General features: G+C 45.4%; 2 protein-coding genes across 3 annotated transcripts in view; one reads left to right on the top strand and one right to left on the bottom strand.

The window, feature by feature from the left end:
* The window catches only part of STK32B (serine/threonine kinase 32B), a gene marked incomplete at both ends in the record, with an annotated part of 241,085 nt that overhangs the window by 101,623 nt on the left and 115,274 nt on the right, over positions 1–24,188 (bottom strand). The window lies entirely within an intron of this gene.
* LOC308421765 (small ribosomal subunit protein eS25-like) lies at positions 1,906–2,274 on the top strand (the record flags this gene model as incomplete). Its single annotated transcript, XM_080918198.1, has 1 exon — positions 1,906–2,274. The coding sequence occupies one exon, from the start codon at positions 1,906–1,908 to the stop codon at positions 2,272–2,274; it is 369 nt and encodes a 122-aa protein (XP_080774324.1).

Raw genomic sequence — 24,188 nt, 5'->3', positions numbered from 1 at the left:
GGTTACATTGACCTCTTAGAATGTCTTTGAGAGATGGTCTAGATTATGTTGATAGCTGTTAGAAGACTCACCCTAACTGTGAGTGGAACCTATACAGTCCCCGAGAAAGCCTGGACCATGTGAAACACAACTAGCAACCTGTGCAGTAGCATTCAGTATCTATTCACTGCTTTCTGGTGTTGACTGTCTAAGGGGACCAGCTCACACAAATCCCTGCTGCTGTGGTTCCCTGCCATTATGGACTGCCACCTGGAACTGTGGGACAAATAAATCCTTCCACTCTTAAGTCACTTGATCAAGACCTATAGCCTCTCTGAATACCCTCAGTCTCCAAGGATGGAGCTGACTCTGAACCTCAGGGGTGTGCTGACTTGAGAGGCCTCGTAGTGAGGAGGTGACAGCCAAGCTCTGAAGCTGGAGTTCTCCTCAGCTCACAGTCACATCAACTTCATAGAAATAGACAAAGGTATTCTCTTCACCATGCTTGATGAAGGCGTGTCTCCGCAGACAGAAGCCTTGGGTTTAGGTGCTGATTGTAGCATGCTCAGTGTGCGGAGGAAGTGTCCAACATATAAACATGAAAGGCTGCAGTGACTCACCTGAACTAAAAAGGCAAAGAGCTAACTTCCATCAGCCAAGGTTAGAGGAAATCCGTGCAGGCCAGCCTAGCTGGCAAAATCCCATTGCATGAAAAACTGGAGCATTATTTTGAACCATGCAGAGAAACACAGTATTGGTTCAAGCTGTGTCCCTTGAAGACTGGTGATGAGGCTGGAAAACCTTCCATGACAGTAACAATTATGATAATAAATCTCTCAATTAGTTCTAATATGCAGTCACTTTATATAAATTAAAAACAGTGCTTTCTTCTGTCTCTTTCTGAAATACATCACACCCTTTGCTGCCCAGGTCATCTAAACTGTCATGCATCAGAAACCACAGGCTGGGAATCTGGGGGCTGAATCCTAGTTCATAAAATTTACTCAGTCATAATGTCATTGGCCTCTGCCCTCAAGGAGCTCAGAAGCTGGCACAAATGTCAGGGAAGAGACCTAATCATTTTAGGCCAAGCAATGAGTGACATCCTGCAATATTAAGAGTTTGGGGACACTGTGGCTTGAGGCAAGAGATGGCCTCAGAGGTGAGGGTATATGTAAGAGAGTCCCTGAAGGTGAGGACATAGAGGAGAGGGAGTCACCTGCCTAAAGCAGGGGTGTCTGCATCACTGTACTGTGGGGTCCACAGGGAAATCCTGCAGCAGAGTCAGGCAGTGGCTGATCCAAGGGACCCTGGCTTCCAGGCTCAGAACTTGCTGTGTGTCCCACAAAGAGAGCTGTCTAGCTACAAGAGATAAAGAATAAGGGTGGAGTTGTAGTGAGAATGGTCATGCTGAAGATTTGGGGACAATAAACTCCCACAAAAAGAGCTGTCTAGCTACAAGAGATAAATAAGGGTGGAGTTGTAGTGAGGATGGTCATGCTGAAGATTTGGGGACAATAAACTCAAGACATTATGTCACCAGTGTGTGGCTTGGGTGGTCTCATGGCAGATGTGACTGCAAACTGAGAGGAAGAGACAGTAACACCCTGAGGTCTTCAACTCTTCTTTCTTAAGGGGTTGAAGTGTTTAGGGAAGAATCAGTTAAGAAGCTGCCAGAGACACATGAGTCACAAAGACTGGGGTAGGGCTGAGATCCACAGGAGAGGCAGCAGCACAGAAAAGAGGGAAGGAAGATGTAGAAAGTGGGTGTAGTCACAGCACTGTTGACACCATTTACATCTGTGCCACTCATGCATTAAATAAAAAGAGAGCAAAGGATTCTGGGATTGTTGGCCCACCAAGCTTCCTTTTTTTCCAACATCTTAGTGAGGCTGCTGAGGTCCACACTACTCTCTGAGCTTCGCCATGCCACCCAAAGACGACAACAAGAAGAAAGATGCCAAAAAGTTGGCCAAAAAAGCCAAAGACTCAGTAAATAAATATAGTGGCAAGGCCAAAAAGAAGAAGTGGTCCAAAGACAAAGTTCTGGACAAGCTGAACAATCTCGTCCTGTTTGACAAAACTACATATGACAGACTCTGTAAGGAAGTTTCCAACTATAAGTTTATTACTCCAACTGTGGTCTCCGAGAGACTGAAGATTCCAGGTTTCTTGGCCAGGGCAGCCCTTCAGGAGCTACTTAGTGAAGGACTTATCAAGCTGGTTTCAAAGCACAGAGCCCAAGTCATTTACACCAGAAACACAAAGGGTTGGAGATGCCCCAGCTGCTGGTGAAGATGCATGAACAGGTTCAATCAGCTGTACATCTGGGAAAATAAAACTTTATTGAATTTTAAAGAACAAAACAAACAAACAACAACAAAAACTAAAAAACAAAAAAAAGAAAATGGATGTTTAGAGTGCTTAGAAGAATGGGGACCAAGTAGTCGAATCATAGATGGATGGGACCCAAGTTTAAGGTCAGTGTGACTCTGAGTCTTGTGCTCAAAAAATTTTCTGCTGGTCTGACTGTTTTGTCCTTCTGTACTATTTGAGAAATTCCCCTGCAGTGATTTAGCACAGAGAGAGCCAGTAGCTGACTACACAAGTCCATGGCTATCAGCAGGATCAAGGGTGAAACAGCTCATCCAGACCCACATACTGATGCATGAGCCAAACACAGTAGCTGCTCTGAGCCTTCCATTTTGGATGGGGTCTGATTGACAGCAAAGGTTTACCACAGGCCATGCTGTCAGTTCTGTGGCTCTCAGCTGCCTCAGTGCTGTGATGTGGGAGGATCCCTTCCCTGCCCTGTGATATTCTGGGTTTTTAGTCTTACTTTAAGAAGGGATTTCTTGAGGGGTTTGTGGCTGGGTTTGTGTCTCAAACCTTTGACTTAAGATTTGCCCTGACTACAAGATGTACTGCAGTAAAGATGGCTCAGAAACTGTGGGAGTGAACAACCAATGACTGGTCCAACTTGAGACTTACGCTGTTAGAGGAAGCCCACCCTGACACTGGTTGAGAAGCCAGGACCCAGAGGCTGAACAGCCCAGAGACCCTGTCATTAAAGAGGCTCCATCCGGCAACTGATAGAAACCGATGTGGAAATTCACACTCAAACATTAGGTGGAGATGAGAGAATTCTGCAGCGGTTGGGGAAGGCTATAGTTGCTGGTGGGGACAAGGACACTACAAGAAAACCCACAGAATCAAATAACTCAGGCTTATGTGAGCTCACAGGAACTGAGCTGACAACCAAGGGGCCTGCATATATGTTGTTGTGTAGCCTGGGCTTCTTGTGGGACTCCCGGTTTTGGGCAAAAGAGAGTCCCTGTTTTGGGGACCCTTTTCCTTATACTGGGTTGCCTCATCTAGCCTTGAAATGAGAGGAGGGGCCTAGTCGTACTGAAACTTGGTATGCCATGTTTGGTTGATATTCATGGGCGGAGGAGTTGGGAGGGTAGAGGTGAAGACTGGGTAGAGTTCTCTGCAGTCAGGATGCAAAATATGAGAGAAGAATACATTTTAAAAAGAGGGATTGCCCACAGTGTTTTGAGAGACAACCCAGTTGTCTGGAGAGAAGTGAGGAGTGCTTCCCCACTGGTTAGGGAGACTCCCAATTCCCTGCTGGCTGTTTGCTTTCCTCCAGTGACGACACTAAGAATCTCAATGGCCTCTGCCTCTTACAGTGCCCCCAACTGCGGGCTTTTGTCCAAGAGTCCAAATGAGTCCTGCAGTTCCCCCACCCAATGCTGCTTCCAGCCCCCTGAGTCACTTGACCAGACTCTCTTTTTCTAAGAATCAAATGACCCCCAAGCTTTGTTTTCCGCAGTGTGTCTGTCTCCATCTGTATCTACAAAACAAGGGACCCAGGAAGTGCTCAGTACACAGAACCATAGAAACCATGTCTGCTGTCTGAGCTCGATCCCGGCCCATGGACACAGGATGGTGGCAGTAAGAGCAGCAGCAGATTCACCCTGAGATGCCTTCAGTGAGAGAGAAGACACCAACGCGCTACACACAGAAGTAGTTTAATAGGCAACGATTCAGAGTCCCAGTATGCCGGTACGCTCAATCTCAAAGTTGGTCCTCCCATTTAAAATGTATGTTCCCCTTACTTTTTCCTCTTTTCCTAGTCCCTCAAATGTAACATGTGGGATACCTTAACACAAAAAAATTATGGCAGGGTATAAAGATAAGGTGTGTCCAAAAGCTGGGTAAGAAGTATAAATAAAAATTACAGTGGACATTGTCTTATATCTGTTAAGGTTGCTGACATAATGCATGCATGTGAGTGAGCACACACACACACACACACACACACACATGTGCACATGAGGGGACACATGGTGGGGAGGCAGATGGGGAGAAAGAGGAGGGGATGGAGAGAAAAGGAGGGGTAGAGGGAGCAAGGGAGACAGAGAGGAGGAGATCTTTTTAAAAAATTCCTTTTCGCTGGCAAGTCTCCAAAACCTAAGTTTCTCCCTCTGAGCCCCAACCATTGGCTTTCACCAACTCCCAACAGTAACCAAGACTTTAACTCCTAAGCCTTTGGGAAACACTTAGGATCCAAACTGTAAGTGATACAAGATTAAATCCCTCAATAGATGTGCGGCTGGCTATGAATGGCATTATATATAATACTGCGATATAAAGCTTTATATAAAAACCCTAAATACATGGAGAGAAATGCCATGCCATAGATCCAATAATAAAAGTGTCAGCTCCCTCAAAATTAATCTATAAATCTAATGGTTTTTCTGACAAAAGCTGATAGTTTTAATAGAACTCGACAAATGGATTTGAAAGTCAGTCTGGAAGAACAAAGAGAGAAGACACCCAGGAGGACTTTTGAAAAACGAGGTGAAAGACTGACTCACCAGGGCCCAAAACGTGTTATAAGAGTGAAATCAGCAAGATGGAGATGCTGGGGGAGGCGTGGCGGAGAGTTCATACAGACCCAGAGAAATGGGAAGTAAGGTCCGTCGAGAGGTGCTGTCTGTGGGACATAGAAGAAAGGAACAAAAAAGCCCCATAATACTCAAAAGGTAGAAACATGAATGAGGCTCAGTCAAAATAAAACATCTACTTGTCAAAAGGTAAAATAGACAATAAAAACACGAGCTGCAGATTTGAGGAGGGGATTTGCAGCATGTGTGGTTAGTAAGAGTCTTACATCCATGTTACATAAAGAACTCTCTACCTGGGGCTGGAGGGATGGCAAAGGACAGATTTCAGAGCCCAGTCCCCGTGTTGAGGGTCTCACAACTAATTGTAACTCTAGCTCCAAGGGGACTTGACATTCTCTTCTGGTCTCTGTGGGTACCTGATTTCATGTGCATATACCCATGTGTAAACACACACACACAAACACACACACACTACATATATACACCACACATACACAATATATACACCACACACACACACACACACACACACAGAGAGAGAGAGAGAGAGAGAGAGAGAGAGAGAGAAAGAAAAAGAGAAATATATAGTGGTACATGCCCCAAACACAAATTGTTCCTCATACAGGTAAGAAGTAACCATTAATTGGAAAATCCTACCAAATCAGAAACATCTTGACATCACAGTGTTTCTAAACCCATTAGGGAAGAACCAAAGTTCAAAGATGCATGAGGTAAATTCCCGAAGTGATAAGCCGTTCCTTTGAGAGACAAAGAGCAAAGCCTTGTTAGAACTTCAGGACGAGGAAGGTCCTCCATGGATACAGCAAAGCTAGCACAGACAGATGAACTTACATCAGTAGTTTGTGAGCTGGTGAAAATGAGAGAGAAATCTAAGGCAACCACCAGCCCCACAGCAAGAGGGCACTGCCCGTCCCTTCCCAGGGGTCAGGGTATGTCAAATGCTCAGAAACCGGGTGTGAGTTGTCATCCTGGAGGCACAGGACCTTCCCAACATCACCACACTCACAAGTAGAGAGCAAATGGCAGGTCAGGGGGGGAACTGTGAGTTTACCTGCTGTAAACTAGGGCTGACGCAAGAGAACTAGACAAAAATCTTGTGAAATTTGGGGAAAGACATATCCCCAGCATAAAAGACCCAGGCTGGACAGCCCTGATCAATTTAGTGATCCATAAAGCAACTGGCCAGGAGGTAAAGCAAAGAGAAAGGACTTCCATAACCCAGGATTGTAGCAACTCAGAGACACAGTAAAAAGAGCTTCAGAAACTAACAGCACACTCAGACTCAGGGTGAGAACTGGCTCAGTCAGGTTAATGCTGTCTGGAGTGGAGCTACTGAAATTCATGATGACTGGCAAGTCCTTCATGAGACTCCAGAGGGAGAAGCTCTAGGGTGCCAATCAAGGCAAATTGCGAGGAGAAGGAACTGTTAATATACTAGGTAGCCATGTGCAGTAACTGCAGCATACCCCATCATAGCTTCTGAGAATGCTCTGATACAAACACCCTGAGGGAGAAAGCCTTTACTCTTTCACCATTAAAGGCTTTTTCAGTCCATCGTGGTGAGTGAAGAAATCAAGACAGAAAGAACTTGAAATACCTGGTACCATGACATCCAGAACCAGGAAACAGAGAGCCACAAACACCCGGCTTCTGATCTCCGTCTACATACAGTGGAGGTCCCAAATGCAGAGCGGTACCACCCAAAGTGAATAGGCTTCTCACCTCAATTAACATAATCGAGATCCCAATGGGAATGTTCGGGGAACCCAGACTCTGTCAAGTTGATAACACTAACCCTAACAATCCCTTTAACTTCAGTGTTTTAGCCTATAGTAGGAGTTCACGAGTTTCCACTCCAAAAGAAGTAATGCTGACATCTTTGGCTGGAGAAGGAGATCCTTGAACTGGGCATTGCTAAATACTGCTTATCTGCTGATTTTCTTCTAGAGAGAACAGCATTGACAGTTTCATGAAAGATTAATAATCATATAGCAAAGCTAAGACCCAAGCCAGGAAGAAGCCAGATTAATTCACTGCCCTGACTCCAGCAACCTGGTACAAGAAGAAGAAGACAGGCTTTTTCAAAAACATAAATATTACTTTGTATCTACTGTTCATTGATACCAGTTCTCCAGGCAATGGAATTAGAACATGCAGAAAATGAAAATATCCATTACTGAGGAGAATGTTAGCGCACACAAACATTACTAGAAGTCAGAGTTTCTGAGAGACACTTCAGTGTAATTGTGAGAACTGTGCTCTACTATGAAAGAGTTAAAAATGTGTGGGGATGGAGAACTGTAATATGACTATAAACAAGACCAGGGCGTATGAAGCCTGCATGCTTCAGTATTGGAAATGAGTACTCATTAGGCAGATTTAAGAATAGACTTACCTGTCCATGTTTGAGAAGAGTTTGTTTAGACACGGGTAGAAACTACTCAACCATAACACTGAAATATTCTCCTGTGCAAAGGTAAAAACACATGGATTTCAAGGACAAAAGAATGTGTGTTTGTGTTCATCTATGTACACAGTACACACATGCGTGTGCACACAGACAGACAGACAGACAGACAAAGACTGGTTTAACTCTGGTATGACTGACAGTTGACTTCTTACTAAGGACAATGAAACCCAGAGGACAGCAGAGCTAAGTTTTAACATACCGAAAGAAAACAAACCAATTACCTCTGTTCTCAGTAAAACATCATTCAGTAACATCAGCCGGTTGCGGTACTCAGGAGAGGAGCCCTGTCCATTGGTGAGCCAGCCCAGGATATAAGCCTGGGAGAGCTGGCTCTACCAGCATCTCCCTGCAGTGGTGTGTGAGAGGGAGAGATACCCTCCTTCCCCGTCATTCCTTACCACCTACAGCAGGCAGGAGACCTGGTCCAGTGTTCAGAGAGCAGGACAGTTGTCCCTCACCAGCTGCACCACTCAGGAGAGTGGGCCCTGAATCTCACTTGGGCAGCACAGTAGAGCTGATTCTAGTAAACTGGGCCAGGCAAACTGTATCTGAGGGCATGAGTGTGGGAGCTGTCTCCACCATTTGTCTCTCTCCTCTTCTACAGCAGGCAGAAGAGCTGTCCGCAAGGTCATCAGAGCAGAAGAGCTGACCCTGCCTTTCACCTGCTGCAGCTTTTGAGAGAGCAGGCCCAGTACCTCGCCTGGGATACACAATAGAGCTGACCTTGAATGTAGGGGTTGCTGGTAAGAAGGCCCTGAGGATGTGAGAGTGGGAAAGCTGGCAGGATAACCAGCTAAGATACATCTCGGGCTCAGATCCAGGACTTTGAGCTGGCCCACGTCAACATCCACCCCTTTGGTGAACTGTTGAAGTGTGTGAAGGGGCTGGTCCTACAGATCTAAAGCTACAGGATCTCCATGACACAAGGCAACAATCTCAGATATTCCCATATCCGAGAAGAGTGAAGTTTCCATATGGATAGTGGAGCAGAAGCCAGAGGTCTGCCAGACCAATGAGTCACTGCAATGAACATTTGCAAGTGAAGAAGTGTGGACAAAAGTGGTACACTATGGGACACACTGGGACACACTGGGACACACTTCAGCTTTCACAACAAGATGCGGTACACTATGGGACACACTTCAGCTTCCACAATGAGATGCTTTTACTGTTGGTGTAGGAAGGTTGTAATGTGGGTACAAAGGGAGGTAGAAATGAGTACGGTTGGGGTGCATGGTGTGAAATTCATAAAGAACTAACAAAAAGTTTTTTTTAAAGGAGAGGAGAAGAGAAAGAGGAGAAGGAGGAGGCGAGGATGAGAAGGAGCCTAGGGAAATGATATGAAGTTTCAGAGCAGACCTTCAGCAAAAGTGAAGGGCTTACATGCTTATACAGGAGCAAATTGAAGGAACATATCTTTAGGGTTCACCAAGAGTGTGTGTGTCTAAAGTGTGGTGTGGATGTGGCTCAAAGTGCAAGCTAACAGCAGTGTAAGTAGTTGCAGGTTCCTCTTGGTGGTTTCACCCATGTGCCATGGAAAGACACACACATGACCCAACATGCTTATGCTTGGTGACATGTCCACAAATGCTCCATTATTCCATAAGAAGGAATAAGGACACGGGAGTGTTCTTTGTAATTCTTACTTAGAATAATTATACATTTCTTGTAGAGTTTATTTTAAACTGTATCCAGAGAAACAAAGCAAAGAGCACACAGCACAACTTGATAAACATGTACTGTTTTGGTAATTAAAATAACAAATTCTGAGTTTCCAGACACCGCCCCCCAAAGTTGCAATTTGTGTTTGTAAAAAAAAAAAAAAAAAAAATTGAAGTCTGTGGTAAATATGAATGAGACTACTGATTACTTATTAAGGGCAGGCTTGACATGAGTGGGAGGTGTTTTATAGCGAAGCAAAGTTTCCCCTTCATGCCTCTTCCTGAGTAGGCTAACAAACGGACTTTTCTTGATCTCACTGTGTCAACAAAGCGACACCCCCGCAGACATCACTCACCTCGGACTTAGCTCATTCTGCAAATAAATAGCCTACAATAGCGTACAGTTAAAAGGGAACAAGAACTCTTGCCAACAACCACCCTCCTCCCTCTGAAGATAGAAATCTTCTGTCCGTGGCCTTACAGCCCACAGCCATGACCTCGGATGCAGTGGGCCCCCAGAGCATCCGTCTTCTGGGGAGGTACACTGGGAAAAGAGAAGGCTCTCTCCCTGGCATGACGGCCACCCTTGCTTCTAGCTGCATTCACTCCATCACGTCCATTAGCGCTTTCTCCCTCCATCCCTCCCGCCATTCCTCCCTCACTTACTCATACTGTCTTCCCAGAGCTTCATTTCATATCATCATGTCTACCATGTGTCAGTCAGCCACAGTTCCATCTCCAGCCATGTGCTTCTTTAGTGGGCGGTGAAGAACAGTCGATATTGCTATGTGCTGGGATGGAGGAAACCCAGTACAAAATGGGTGTGCAAGGATCACATAAGGAGGCTGGGGTTTGTGGAAGGGGAGCTTCTAGAAAGTAGTAGTGCAGGAAAGGGCCTTGCAGAGGATGTGGAAGATGGGGGTTCCCAGAAGAGAAAGACAAGGAATGTAAGTGTGATGTGCTCAGTGCCCTCAGAATAGGACACACAGTCTGTATTCTACACAAGGTTTGAGAGCAGAGGTTTAGGAGCAGGGGCTGGCATTCAACCATTCTAGAAGGAAATATCTGTCACTCAGTGCAGCTACACAAAGAAAAGCCCAGGGTAACAGTCAATCATTTTGATTGTTTATACAATATATTAATTGAATATACGGCAGGTAAGGATCAGATCCAGGTGGCTAAGATTGCTGTTACTTCAAGCCTTTCTATTCGATGCTGTGAGTAATGGATAGACTTGAGACTTTACCCACATACACACTCCGTACTTGTGGGAGCAGCACAATGCAGAGTCCCCACTGTGGCCACTGAGGTTGGTGCTTTGAACTTCTCTCTTCTAGTTAAACACAAGAGAGATAGGAGGTCACTGTGAGACACTGTTAACCATCAGTGCCCTCGATGCTACTACAGAGCATTTGCCTTCACATCCACATTTCTTAAAACTGAGCCACCAGCAGCCCCAGCCTGGCACCTGAAGCTGTTCCCTCTACGCTTCCCCACCCCCAGCCCAGATGCAAGTTTAGGCCTGCCATCTGGAGAGCCCCAGGAGGAAGCTTCATTCTGCAGACCTGGAGACTCCAGTAACCTTGACTTTGGGGCCATAAGAGCAGAGTCCCACTGGCCAAACATTCCTGGAGGACTGGGTTTGGTTCTCTGTAGCCATCCTCATCCTCAGAATACAAGCCAGTTCTGAAAGTGAGGTGTGTGCCTTCCTCCCTTTCTCTTGGCCCCTTGGATTCTGCTACTTCCCCTCTGCTTCAACTTACCTCAACCCTACCTTCATCCACAGCTTGCACAGTACCCAGAGAAATCTTTGCAAGGAAGATCTGTTGCCTTTCTCCCAGGTAACACCCTCTGAACCTCCCCAGACAGACCCCTGCCCTGCTTTCCTGCCTCTGCCTACTCATCGCTCCCTGTCTTTACTGTTACACCAGAGCTGAAATTAGAGCCAACAATGGCGTTTGCAGAGCCTAACGCCCAGTCCACATACAAGTCAACCTGAGACACCTTAGTCTTCATTAAAGGAGAGGCTTTCATGTCTGAGATATAACTTAGGACCCTCCTGTTCCCCATCTGCTTCTCAGTGCAAAGAACTGCTGTGACAATGTCCTGAGGTTGATGTCATATCCCAGCAGTGTGTGGAAATAGACCAAGCTATGGTCATTGCGTTCAGCTGCTCACAACTCCCCACCTGTCCCTGGGGACAGAGGCCTGCCCCTCTGTATACAGGCTCCCCGAGGAAGCCAACTGCTAGTGTGTGCATACCTGTCTGTATTAACCACTCAGCTGGCTTTTTAAATAGTCAATCAACAAGCTTTGCTGAGGGCCAACTCTGTATGTATAACTGCTGCTGATTATAGGTGCTTCTTGTCTTTCTCTTAAGAATCTCAAGAGACACCCAGGGAAGAAGACAGAGAGCACCTGCCCACTGATAATGGTATGTCTGATTGCACTGTAAAATGCAATGTCTTCTGAGCCACTGGAAGACCAAGCCTTCCTGCCACCAAGTGGAAACATTAGTCATTTGATTCTACATGTTAAGCTCTATCAACATGTAACGTCAAACTTTCAGGTTTGAACCTGAATCAAAGGCAGGATAGACATAGTGAAGCTAGGGTATTTTTCTACTAGTAACATTTCCTCTAAGAGACTGTCACTTAAGACTTCTGCTGTGTTTAAATACTGATTCCAAAAAGACATGTGCACGTCCATTTGTGAATGTGGAATCAATTAAACATGGGGTCTTAGTAGATGGAGCTAAGGACATTGGGAGGAGCTCCCCCTCAAGTGTGAGTACACAGGCAGATTGAATGCAAGGCTTTGAACAGGCTAAGAGAGCTCCTACCATCGAGCTATTCTAAATGCCAACTGTCCTTCTAAGAACCAGGAGTGGAGAGGGAGAGAAGCGGGAAAAGGTGCTGTGAAGACAGTCAGAGCCTGGGGGATCTTGGGACTCAATCCCAGAGCCTCTGGGAGCTGCAGAGGCAAGCCAGGGTTGTCCTGTGCAGTCTTTAGGCAGTGGTTCTCAACCTTCGTAATGCTGTGACCCTTTAGTATAGTTTCTCATGTTGTGGGGTCCCCCAACCATAAAATTTAATTTGTTGGTATTCTGTAACTGTACTTTTGCTACTGTTATGAATCAGAACTCGTGTATCTGTCATGGGACCCCACAGCTTGAGGATGACTGCTTTAGGGGGAGCGCTCCCTGCTCATGATTTTCCCCAGGTATCTGGCTTCCAAATGTGACGGCCCAGGTAGCTGTATTCTGAGTGTACGTGTTCATTTGTGTATGGAGAGAGAGAGAGAGAGAGAGAGAGAGAGAGAGAGAGAGAGAGAGAGAGAGAGAGAGAGAGAGAATGGATAGGTACATACATGGATGGGGTGCCTGTGTGGCTGGAGACATACAGGTCAAGGGTCAATTTTGTTGAACTGAATATTCTTCTCGGGTGCCATTTACCTTGTTTGTTTGTTGGGTCTCTCGCTGGGACCTGTGGCTTCCCTGATTACACTTGGTTGCTAGGCTGACTGACCACCAAGGCCCAGGAATGCACTTTCATCTACCTCTATAGCTCTAGAATTATAAGCATGCAGCATTATGTTTAGCTTTTTGCATGACTGAACTCAGATCCTCATACATGTATGGCTATTTACTGACTGAGCCATCTCCCCAGCCCAAGTATCCACATAACTGAATATCTATGACATCCAGTATGTTGTAATTGTTGTAGCAGCTGCACAGCAACCACTGACACTATCATCATGGCATATGACGGTATCAGCAAGCACAAGCTCTCATTTCAAACACACTAAAACCCCCGAAGGCTTGAAGCCAAGTATAGAGCGGCTGAGATGCAGACTTTGTTCTTCCCATTCCTCTTCTATTCATTGATTCAAGGAGATATTCGAGAGATTAGTCAGAGGAAACAAAGGGACGTGTCACCGGGCCTATGACAGAAAAACCCATCTAACTATCCATCCTTTCCACACAACACTCCTGGAACTGAAAGTGTGCAGTGCACACTGACAGCCATAGAGCAGTCACCGTGGGAAGACAGACCTATTACTGTGGCATTGTCTGATGACGTTGCATGGACTGTCAGCCCCTCCATCCGTCATGTGCACACCACACCATTCTCAGTAAGAATGGCTGTCCATTCTCAGTAAGAATCAGCTTCATCCCCCACGCATTTCTTTTTTCCATTCTGGCACAACCTTTCCCTCACCGTAGCCGATTATCTTGACATTTCTGATCAGGCCTCTGAGAAAACATCTGCTGGTTCTTCATCTTCCTCACCAATTAAAACCAGCTGGGTCTGGAGGCCTCATTTAAGAAGTGAGCTCATTCTTATTAATCTCCTGAGTTAAAACATATCATAGTGATGGATGGAGTGGAAGCGGGCTGTTAATAATGGAGTCCTGCAGTGTTGTCCTTGCTCACAAAGTGTCTTCACAAGCAGGTCCTCACTGGAGGTTCCAGACAGAGCCCCAGACAGCTGTCAATCACAATACCTCCCTCCCATGGCAGGAGGAAGATGCCTGAACCAGGCTAGCCAACTGCATAACACCACCCTTCCTCATACCTCGTCTTAAGGAGATGCGGGGATGGGCTCACGGCCAGGGCTAGAGAGACAACATGTCTTCCAGTGTTGTAGACATGGCCTCATACTGCTGGATCTTAGTTAGCTTGCTCAAGGTCTAGAAGGTTTCAGATAATTTCCTTTCCAAGTTCACCAGAGGGTTTTCTGTGCTGCACGTTCGGTGAGAAACTTTGCAGAGAATGGCCAAGCCTGGAACAGCTGCTTTGGCAAGCTGTCTGACAACATCTATTCAGACTCAAGACACTTATGCCTGTTGCTCATACATTCCACATCTGGGCTTACACTATCAACACTCTGAGTATCTGTACCCAAAGCCATGCACCCAGTGCTTTCAGCAGAACCCATGGTACCCACCCTAAATGGTAGACAATGGTCTACACAGCTGATAAACATATTGTGACATATTATCCCTGGAGGACACTATGTAGCAATGAGAGAGACCAGGTATCTACAACAGTCTATAGAAACCTCACACACACAGTGTTGTGCTGAACACAATGAGCCAGACGCAGTAGCTCGCTTTGTCAACACAGTGTTGGGGGTACATTTCACACCTGCTGTGTGGCTGAAAGCCATATAAATCAGACACAGACAGAGCAAGTTTGCGCTGTCCACGGCTAAGGAATAATCCACCTTGGGGGCATGTCTGAATGGTGCTCTGGAGGTGCCCTGGGCTCTGATCTATTTCCTTCATATGTGAGGGTGCACTGGGTATTAGAAATACCTTCTGGCTGGATATTTATAATAGGTGCACATTAAGGCTCACAGGGTAGCCTTTTACAAAGGTAATTTTACAACCAAATGACAATCCCCCAAGGAGGAGGTGCTGTTATGTATCTGCAGATCTGACAGTGTTGAGAGGAGGATGAGACTGTGGAATGAGGACCAGGAAACACACTATTGTTCAGGGATAATGACATGTCCTTGACTGTTCCAAGCTGTCTCTTTTGTCCACCATTACCAAGATGCCACAGACCCATTTCCACACCATAGTTACCCAGAGTCCATTGCTCTGTTGTCTTCAACTTCATTTCCCTGGAAGTGAATCCTGCATCCAACCCCAGATGCTCCTGCTCTTGGTGCCCAAGTCACCATCAGTCCTTTGTGCTTGAGGAGCATGTTTGTGGCAAGAATGAGACCATCTTCCCTCCTAGATGTCTGCCTGTCTCTCTGTCACCCTGCCTGAAGCCTTTCCTTGAGGAGAAAATTGCAAACGATGCCTGATGGTGGTGGCTGTGTTACGAATCTGAGGTTCACACTGAACACTATTTTCAGCAGACCGGACAGGAGTAGCCTGTGCTGAGAGAACTCCCTCAAGAACAAATTCTCTACCTGGAGAAGTAATCACCTCAGATGGTTATAGATTAGGTTGCTACCTTTGCAAGGATGGCCATGATTTTAACATTAGGCTAAAGGAAGTCTGCACATCTGCAATTGTCTTGACAGAGACCAGATGGCTGGGTTGATTCTGTGTGATCTTCAAGCTCACGATCTAAAGACTTTCCCCATCCATGTGCTACTTACAACGGATTCTTGTGACTTTCCCATAACACTTGGTGGGCATGCAGTGGTCATTCCTGCTCAGCAGGTGAGAAGAAAATCCCCAGGCTGCAAGGTTGGAAGTGATGGCACTCTTGATCACTGTGTCGTTGCCTTCTTGTGTGACATGTGAGGCCTCTGCACAGTGCAACAGCCACGTCCTGCAGGCAGTTCCCCCCATGGTTCACACACGACAAGACTAAAATTGGCAGAACTTCTTATCTATGTGACCCACTACTAAGGTGTGGAGAGGACAGTACTAAATACTATTTCATTTCTGGATTCACGAGCACTCCGGGAGTAGAGAACCCCAACTTTTATAGAGTTTCCTGGCACAGGGTTTTATAAAGTTCTCAGTCAAACTATTCCTTTTTCTCTCTGAAATATGCATTGTTAACCCATACTTTTGGTTCAACCTGGGGGCTGTATTCTGAAGTTATTCAATGACCGTGAAGTTAAAGGATTCTGGGAAACTGTATCTATACAAAAATAGTCCCAACTCAACTGCCATTTGTACTTGATGTGCCTTTGGGTGGAAAACACAAGGATGAGAATGTCCAGACATACGATATTTATTTCATGTGGTTTACTGAGGTTCCAAGATCCAGGACCATTTGCATGTGCTTTGAAAACACAGATGCCGCCTATAAGAGCAAAATAACCCCTATCTACAAGACAGGTGCAAAACAAAAAGAGATTCAAGTCCATAGGGATGCTCTGGTTAGCACTAGTGGGTGACCCATGCTCACTGGTCCTCTTCTCTGTAGCAGCTGCTGTGCTATGAAACAGAGTGGTGACCAGGAGAGACAGCTGCCCTTTTCAGGGAACCTCTCCAGTCTTTCTCTGGACCAGTCTGTAAAAGAGGTGCCATCAGAAACAATAGCTGCGATTCCATAGAGCTCAGCCTATGCCCTAGGCAAGGTGCAATATGTACTTTGTGCATCGTTGTACTTTGAAGCTCATTGAAGACATGGGAATTAGTATATCCATTTTACAAAAGGAAAAACAAGACCAAGCTTTTAAACTTGTACCGCTTAGAACTAATTCAGAAGATCTTATAGAGGATACCAATAAAATTCCCTGTGTCATTAAACCATAAATTAATTACTGAGATACCTCAATGAGGTAAATTTTAGATAATCAAAACTTATTTTATGACATACAATTAGAAGCATTTGCTCCTGGGAAGGCTCTATCGTCTTTACTAAACTGTGGGAAAGGTTCAGTCCACATCTGTTTACAATTTTCAAGAGCAGAAACATGATCCTATTTCTTCCAATTGCATCTCAAGCAACCAGTGTAGTTCACACATGAAAGGTATCCCCATCAATATTTGTGGAATAAACAAATAGATGAATGGATGTGTCTCAGACAGGGTTTCTATTCCTGCACAGAACATCACGACAAAGAAGCAAGTTTGGGAGGAAAGGGTTTATTCAGCTTACACTGTCATATTGCTGTTCATCACCAAAGGAAGTCAGGGCTGGAATCCAAGCATGTCAGGAAGCAGAAGCTGATACAGAGGGCATGGATAGTTGTTACTTACTGGCTTGCTTCTCCTGGCTTGCTCGACTTGCTTTATTATAGAACCCAGGTCTACCAGCCCAGGGATGGCACCACCCACAATGGGCTGCTTCCCCCCCCCCCCCCATCACTAGTTAAGAAAATGCCTTATAGCTGGATCTCATGGAGGTATTTTCTCAACTGAGGCTCCTTTATCTGTGATAACTCCAGCTTGTGTCAAGTTGACACAGAACCAGCCAGTACAGAATGCTTACCATCTTCATCATGGGAAGTCTTCTCCCACATCTCTCTCTTCCTACTCTTGTCTCAGCATATAACTCTGCTAATCTCTCTCCTACAAGATGTTTCTTATCCCCAGACCCTTGTGTGGACATTGATTTCTCTCTTTTCTACAGCACACAGATATGTTTCTTAGGAGCTCTGTTTACAGAGGCTGCTCTTCTTCCTACCCTACACCAACTGTCAAGCCCTAACTCATCTGTTTCCTCTGTCCTATCCATTACTGTTTCATGTAAAACTGCCCCCTCTAAAGCCAAGTCCATGCATTCATTTGGCCACTGACATTTACTGAGTATCTACTGTAACCGGTAAATGTAACCAGAGCATGGAGAGATATTTATAGACTCCTCTTCTTGGGGAACCAGGAAGACAGACAAAATAATAATTAACAATGAGCATGGTGAGTGTATAGATGAGGACATGTCCTGTGAGTGGGGTCTCTGGTGGGTCCTCACTCAGGCAGGTGATATCAGCCACTCTGCACAGGAACCATGAGGACCTTACTGCAGTCTTCTTATATTATCTCATAACTTTCACCAGAAGTTCCATTCTCGTGAACTCTACATGTACTTTATTGCATTCCCCACCCATGACCTTAGCATCAAATGCTCCTTTCTACACCTTTGTCTCTATCACTGCATAAATTTCTTTCTAATCCTCTCCTTGGGAACTTTAGAGTTCCCAAGACTCCCCCATCTTGCATCAGGAGAGCTTTCCATAGGCTCATTGATCTCTGGAATGATGGCAACTGCTCATCCTTCTGCCTAATCCACCACCTGGTTTGTCAATGTCACACAGGCACATGTGCATAGATGCTTCTTGAATACATCATCAGTCCACAGTGAGTACTGGGAGAGACCAATATTCAATACGGGGCATTAGGAAGATCTCATCACTGTTTTAGGGTTTACACAACCTCGAATTGCTTTTGTAACAGTTAGGTTTTACTTGTTAAACTCACACCCTCTCTTGAGAGTAGAGCACAGTTCTCTAGGGCTACATATGACACATGACATGTTGTCGTGAATATTGAGTGATACCTATGTACTCTAGGGTCTTCTAGGTTTTCTAGGATAGTAAGTTGGGGTATACACACATTGATTTTCAAAGATGATCTCAGATTGCTCTCAACACTTCTCCCTTGTTCTTCTTTAAGCTTCTGGTGTTTCCTGCTTGGTGTCTGTGAGCTCATTATTTTCAGCAAGCCACCCACTTGAAGTTCAAGCTTTCCTTATACCCACTGAGATACAAAAAGCAGCCATGCTCTGCCGTCTTATGTGTAATGTAAGAAAACAATTTCTAGAAAACAAAATATAAAATCTTTCCTAAGACCACTAATATGTACTGACTTACTAACACATGACAAAACTCAGTTCAAACATCGCCTTTAGCAAAAAATCTTATTTGGCCTCTCTAGGCCAATGCAATATTGTCAGCCATGGCCATGGTTGTGGGACTTCTAGCCAATTGTCAGGAAAATTGGAAGCTTATAGGCAGCTGGTGCCCTGACCGATCATTGTCTTTCTAGTATTCTCATCTCTCAGTGCCTTGAAAAAGTAAAAAAAAAAAAAAAAACAGATTCAAGGAAGCCATGAATAAATGTTTGCAGAGATGGATGGAGTCAAAAGTGGAGAGATGCATAAATGAATAGAAGGAGGGGTTCTATGGATGTATAGATAAATAGGTGGCTGCATAGAAACAGAATGAGGACTTCAGGGTATAGAAACTATAGACAGTGCCTCTACTCTGATGCCTTCTGTGCCTTCTGTGTTCCTTAGCTTGGTTTCATGTAATTGTAGGAACTCTCAAATGTTGAGGGTCCTTCAGACCCTTTAGACTAGCCTTCATAGTCATTACTCTATGTAGTCATTGATTTACATGAAAGCCCTCCAGTCTATCCACTTTCTATCTATTTCATCCGAGCATAATCTACTACCCACCAGGACACCCACAGGGCTTGGAGGCTTCCTTCCACACCTCAGTCTATCTGACTCCATGGTTGGGACCAGCATTGACAATGATCAAGCTGCTTGGTGGATTAAAGATGCATTCCAGATTCATGGGCACTACTCCAAGAGGTGAGATCCCATCTTCTCTGTGGGCATGGCTGCTAATAACTGACGGCCTGTGAACTCCATGTGTGATGGCCACAACTGTGTCTGGAACAATATTCACATACACTGAAGCAATTTGCTGAGTGATGACTCTCTTGAGACACTGATGGAGTGCCCAGAAAAGCAAAGTAATTGTGGTTGAAGTGATAACAGCTGTTAGGAAGAATTTCTTTAAAACGTGAATGCTTTTGATACAGAAATTTCTCAATTTCAGAATCCCATGATGCTGGAAAAACTAGCCATTTTCCGTGAGCTCTGGAGGACTGGCTTAGTAAATCAGGGGCCAGCATTTAAATCTAGGGCTCACTGCTACCAACATTCTTCCAATCCCCCTCTATTCATGCCGAGTGAGAAATCTCTAATCTCTCATTTCGCTGAGGAGATGGCAGACTGCCTTCCCTGGGTCTATGTAGTCAAGTGGTTGCTGCAACCTCATTTTCTCCAAACTATTAAAGCAATCAGTCAGATGACCCCTGAAAGCCACATTGTATAGCTGTGACATTCGTCCAGCCCTAAAAATCTCCACTAACACAAGTGCAGAATCTTGTGATTAAAGTCATATGTTACTCAGTATGCCCCCAACACTTACACCCCTTTTCTCTCAGGAACCCACTAATCTTTGAAATATCCAAGGAAAGTAATAAAGGACCCTCACTCCTGCATCACATCAGTAACATCTGGTTGATATCTCCTTTCATGTCCCCTTCCCATTGCCCCTGTCATCTGTACTGCCCCCCCACACCAGACCTCCTTTCTCATAAAATGTAGAATGACCTCCTTCCAGGGGAGAGATGAACATATTTCAGTTCTGGAGGTTAGCATTCTCTTTATGAGCCCTAAATTGTATCAGTCAATCATAATCTTGCCTCATCAGTGCGAAAGAATATAAAATTATGCCTTCCAATCAATTTAAAATTGCATACCATGTAAGAGGGCTAGCACTAGGTGTTACTCACAAGACAACACATAATCAGCCACTGGGAAGCTGAGCATCTAGACTTCATTTTACCAGAGTTGGCTTTGCTGGGTTTCAGCTTCTTCTTTACTGGGTCAGTGACACACATATATGCACAGATGTTCTATAAAGATGCAGTGTGTAATATATATATATATATATACACACACACAAGATTCTTAGGGAAACTAGGGTTCTCTATACACTCTTAGGCCCAAATAAAATTACCTTATACGTTTATATATACGCACACTCAGCCCACTAGCTTTAAATCCTCACAGAGTCTTGCTGTTCTCTTGTTAAACCAGAGATACTAACCTTCAGCTGGTCCAGAAGGGACCAGCATGCTCTTGGCATTCCCCTCCTCTCTGTATAGCCATTACTTTGGCTGTGTACATGTTTTTATATGAACCATGCTATGTGTCCATCCTTTCTGGGATCTATCTGAACTTCATTACCTCTCCCTCTTCCTGACCTATCTTTATCTTTGCAGCCTTGGACACTCCATCTTGATTGTCAGGCCATAGCTCAAAATCTACAAAGCCTTCTACAAAGAGGCTCCCCTCAGTGTGACTCTTTGGCCGGATGATGGTCTCCCTCTCTGACAGTCTCACTGTTCCTTGATGTCTGTCAGAAGAAACTCCTCGCCTTGACACTCTTAGGCCAGGAAGCTTCACTGAACTGTACATGGTTGAGAGGGAGGGCTACCTGCCTGGCTCACCTACTTCCTCAGCTAGGCAAAAGGATGAGGCTCTTGACCTTTAAAAAGAATCCCTGAAGCATGGTTCTCAGACCAGCAGAAACCAGATTTGCAAGAAGCACAGAGCTCTGCTTTCAGCCCAGCTCTGACTGCAGGGCAGGGCACAGCAAAGTGGGTGGTAACTTCTTAAATCTGCTCCGTGTCTGTGAATCCTTCCCCTAACTGGGCTGCCCTGTCTGGCCTCAGTGGGGGAGTATGCACCTAGTCCTGCAGACTTGATGTGCAGGGTTTAGGGATGGGGGAGCCTCTGCCTTCTCAGAAGAGAAGAGGAAGGGGGACAGAGGGAAGAGCTGTGTGAGGTATAAACCGGGAAGAAGGAGGAAAGAAATCTGGATGTAAAGTGCATAAGTAAATTACTTAAAGGGGAAAAATCCATCAGGTGACCCTAACATGCCAAACTTGGGGAATCCCTGATGTATAGCAGCATGACACCACTCAACCCAAGAGTCATGACTACACCACCAGCTCTGACAGTCTAGAACCAGCTGGGAGCAATGCAGAACCAGTCAGCTGTACAGACTGACTCTGGATAAGGGGCAGGCATGGAGGATTTTCCCACAGCAAGGAAGGACCTAAGAACCAGAGAAATAAGGGTGCCTGGTTACACAGGTCCACACTCTGCTTGAAGGTAGCTCTCAGTAGATGTTGCTTTGAACCCCAGAAAAGGCTTCTGAGCCAGGTAAGGCAAGCTGATTCTAGGTTTTCATTCACCTGTAAGCCTTCCGGAGATAATGCAATTCTGCCTGCTCTGAGGTATACGGAAGTACGGCTGGGACCTGGGGAGGCAGCTCAGTTGCTATGTGGTTGCTATGAAGGTAGGAGCATCTGGTTCAGATCCCCAGCACACATAAAGACAGCGGCACACATCTGTAATCTCCGCATCCCTGCACTGAGATGGCAGCTGGAGAGAGGAGAATCCCCAGAAACTTGTGGGATGCATAACCGGGTGTGCACAGCGGTGAAAACAAAAGGCCCTTATCGGGTGGCACACCTTCCATCTAACCACTTGGGAAGCAGATGCAAGCAAGTGGATCACTGTGAGTTCTGAGTTCAAGGTCAGGCAAGGTATATATATATATATATATATATATATATATATATATATATATATACCCTGTCTCAATAAATGAGTGAGTGAATGAATGAATAACAAGAGATCTTTTCTCAAAGAAATTAGATGGGAGAGGAGTGATACTATACACACACACACACACACACACACACACACACACGATATGTGTGTGCAAGCATGTGCAAGTGCGAGCGCACATGGGCACACACACGTGTGTGTGTGTGTGTGTGTGTGTGTGTGTGTGTGTGTACACATATACACACACAGAGGGAGATAATACATGGAGCAACATTTAATGTTGACTAACTAAAAAAACTCATTAAATCTTCCCTACCCTGGGAGGAGCCAAGGATGAAAGATTTTTGTTAAGGACTAAACACAAGGAACTCAATTGAATCCAAGCAGGAAGCTGGCAGAACAAAGAAGTCCCTGTCACTGGGAGACTGAGCACGGAGCAGAGAAGCTGCCTGCTCTGGAACAAAGGGCACTGGCTGCCTCACAAGAAGTGGGCTGCTTAACTGCATGCTCTCAACTGGAGCCACCGAAAAGACAATCATGGTGACAAGCGCAGGCAAAATCTCGCAGTCAAATTCAAGGAAGACGCAGCAACTGATGTTGTGGCTACGATCTTCCACGACAAGAGCTGCATTAGACAATGCTGTGTATGCCGCTGTCCCCACAGGTGCCAGGACGTGTCCCTCCCTTTCACTAAGAGCCATACTGTACACCGTCTCCTCATAGCTCTTGACCCACTGCAGAAAGGTCTTGTGAGACTTACCCATCATTGTTTGTTCCTGGAATAAAGAGTTCAGTGGTGGCTTCATAGAACAAGTGACTTGCTCCCATAGAAGGGAAAGCACTGAAAATCAATATGAGTCCCTGGGTGTACACATCACTTCCGGGTGTCTTGGCATCAGATCTTCCAGTGGATGGTCCAACCATTTCCAATGGTATTCTGAACTATCATCAGAAGCAAGCTGAGATAACTGCGCAGTGAGAGACATGAGGCCTTTAATTCCTTCCAAGATGCTATTCTGCTTTCTCTTTGAGCCTTATATCCTGCCCATACCTCTCACACAAGAAAAACACAAATATGAAAATGTGTATAAGGGAAAGAGTGGGGACTAACGCTCAGGCAATAGTGGGCTCACGGGAAACTTTTCATTTCTCCTGCATTTCCTTGTCCCAGTTTGCTTTCTATTGCTGTGATAAACACTATGACAGAAAGCAACATGAGAAAAGAAGAGCAGGAAGCTGGAGGCAGGAGCCGATGTAGATGCCATAGAGGGATGCTGCTTACTGGCTCCTCCCCACGGCTTGCTCACTCTGCTTTCTCACAGCACCCAGGACCGCAGGGATGAAACCGTCTGCAGTGAGCAGGGCCCTCTCACATCAATCATTAATCTAGAAAATGACCCATAGACTTTTCCACTGATGAAGGCATTTTCTCTCCCAAGGCTTTCCTTCCAAGATAATTTCAGTTTGTGTCAAGTTGACCAAAAATAAAAGGCAAAACCAACAGAAACCCTGACAAGCACATTCCTCATTTTAGTATCAAGTTCTGCTGATTAAGGTGTGGCACCGCAGAGCAGGCCTGGACACACAGACTGCGTGAGCCGTGCACAGATGTGAGGAAGTGGTGTGTGGCCTTGGCTGTCCCTAACGACTGGTACCTTCTGTCTTTGAGCGACTATAAATAGATATCTGGCTACAGGGTTCTCTAGACAGAACAAACTCTGGGCCAAAATGTCACTGTGTGCAAAAGGCCACATCATTTACCACACAGAGACATTGTTTAAATTGGAGTATCAAGTATGGGAAGCTGCATTTGCAACTGCCAGAAGGAAACAGGAAGAAATATTAGCTGAGGCTTTGAAGCTAGAAAGCAATTTTCCTAACAGAAGTTACATGCAACTTTAGAAGAGAAAGATTAGTCTCTGAATTCTATTAAAACTAAACCCTTCTTTCAAGTTACCACAAAATAGAAACAGCAAACTGCAAACCGCAGAAGATGGCTCTCATGTGTAACGCCCACCCCCATACTAATGACCGCCTCCTCAAACACTAGCAAAAGGCACAAGCACAGATAGTGCGGGTGCAACCTGGATCAGAGAACAGGCAGGCTACCTAGAGGGGGCGATGGTGATTTCAAAAAGGTGGCTTCTTTCCCAAGGGGCAGAACGTCTTAAATTGAGGGGTGCGCTGGAGCCTACTTGTGGGGGAGACATAGGCCACATTCCATGAGCATTAGTCTACCAGGAATAGATGGAAGTTTGACTTCCTTCTGGCTTCATTCCTCAATGAGG

This window comes from Micromys minutus (assembly GCF_963924665.1).
Source record: "Micromys minutus genome assembly, chromosome: 1".
Lineage (NCBI taxonomy): Eukaryota > Metazoa > Chordata > Mammalia > Rodentia > Muridae > Micromys > Micromys minutus.
Note: the sequence above shows the minus strand (reverse complement) of the source record. Positions and strands in the feature narration are given on the sequence as shown.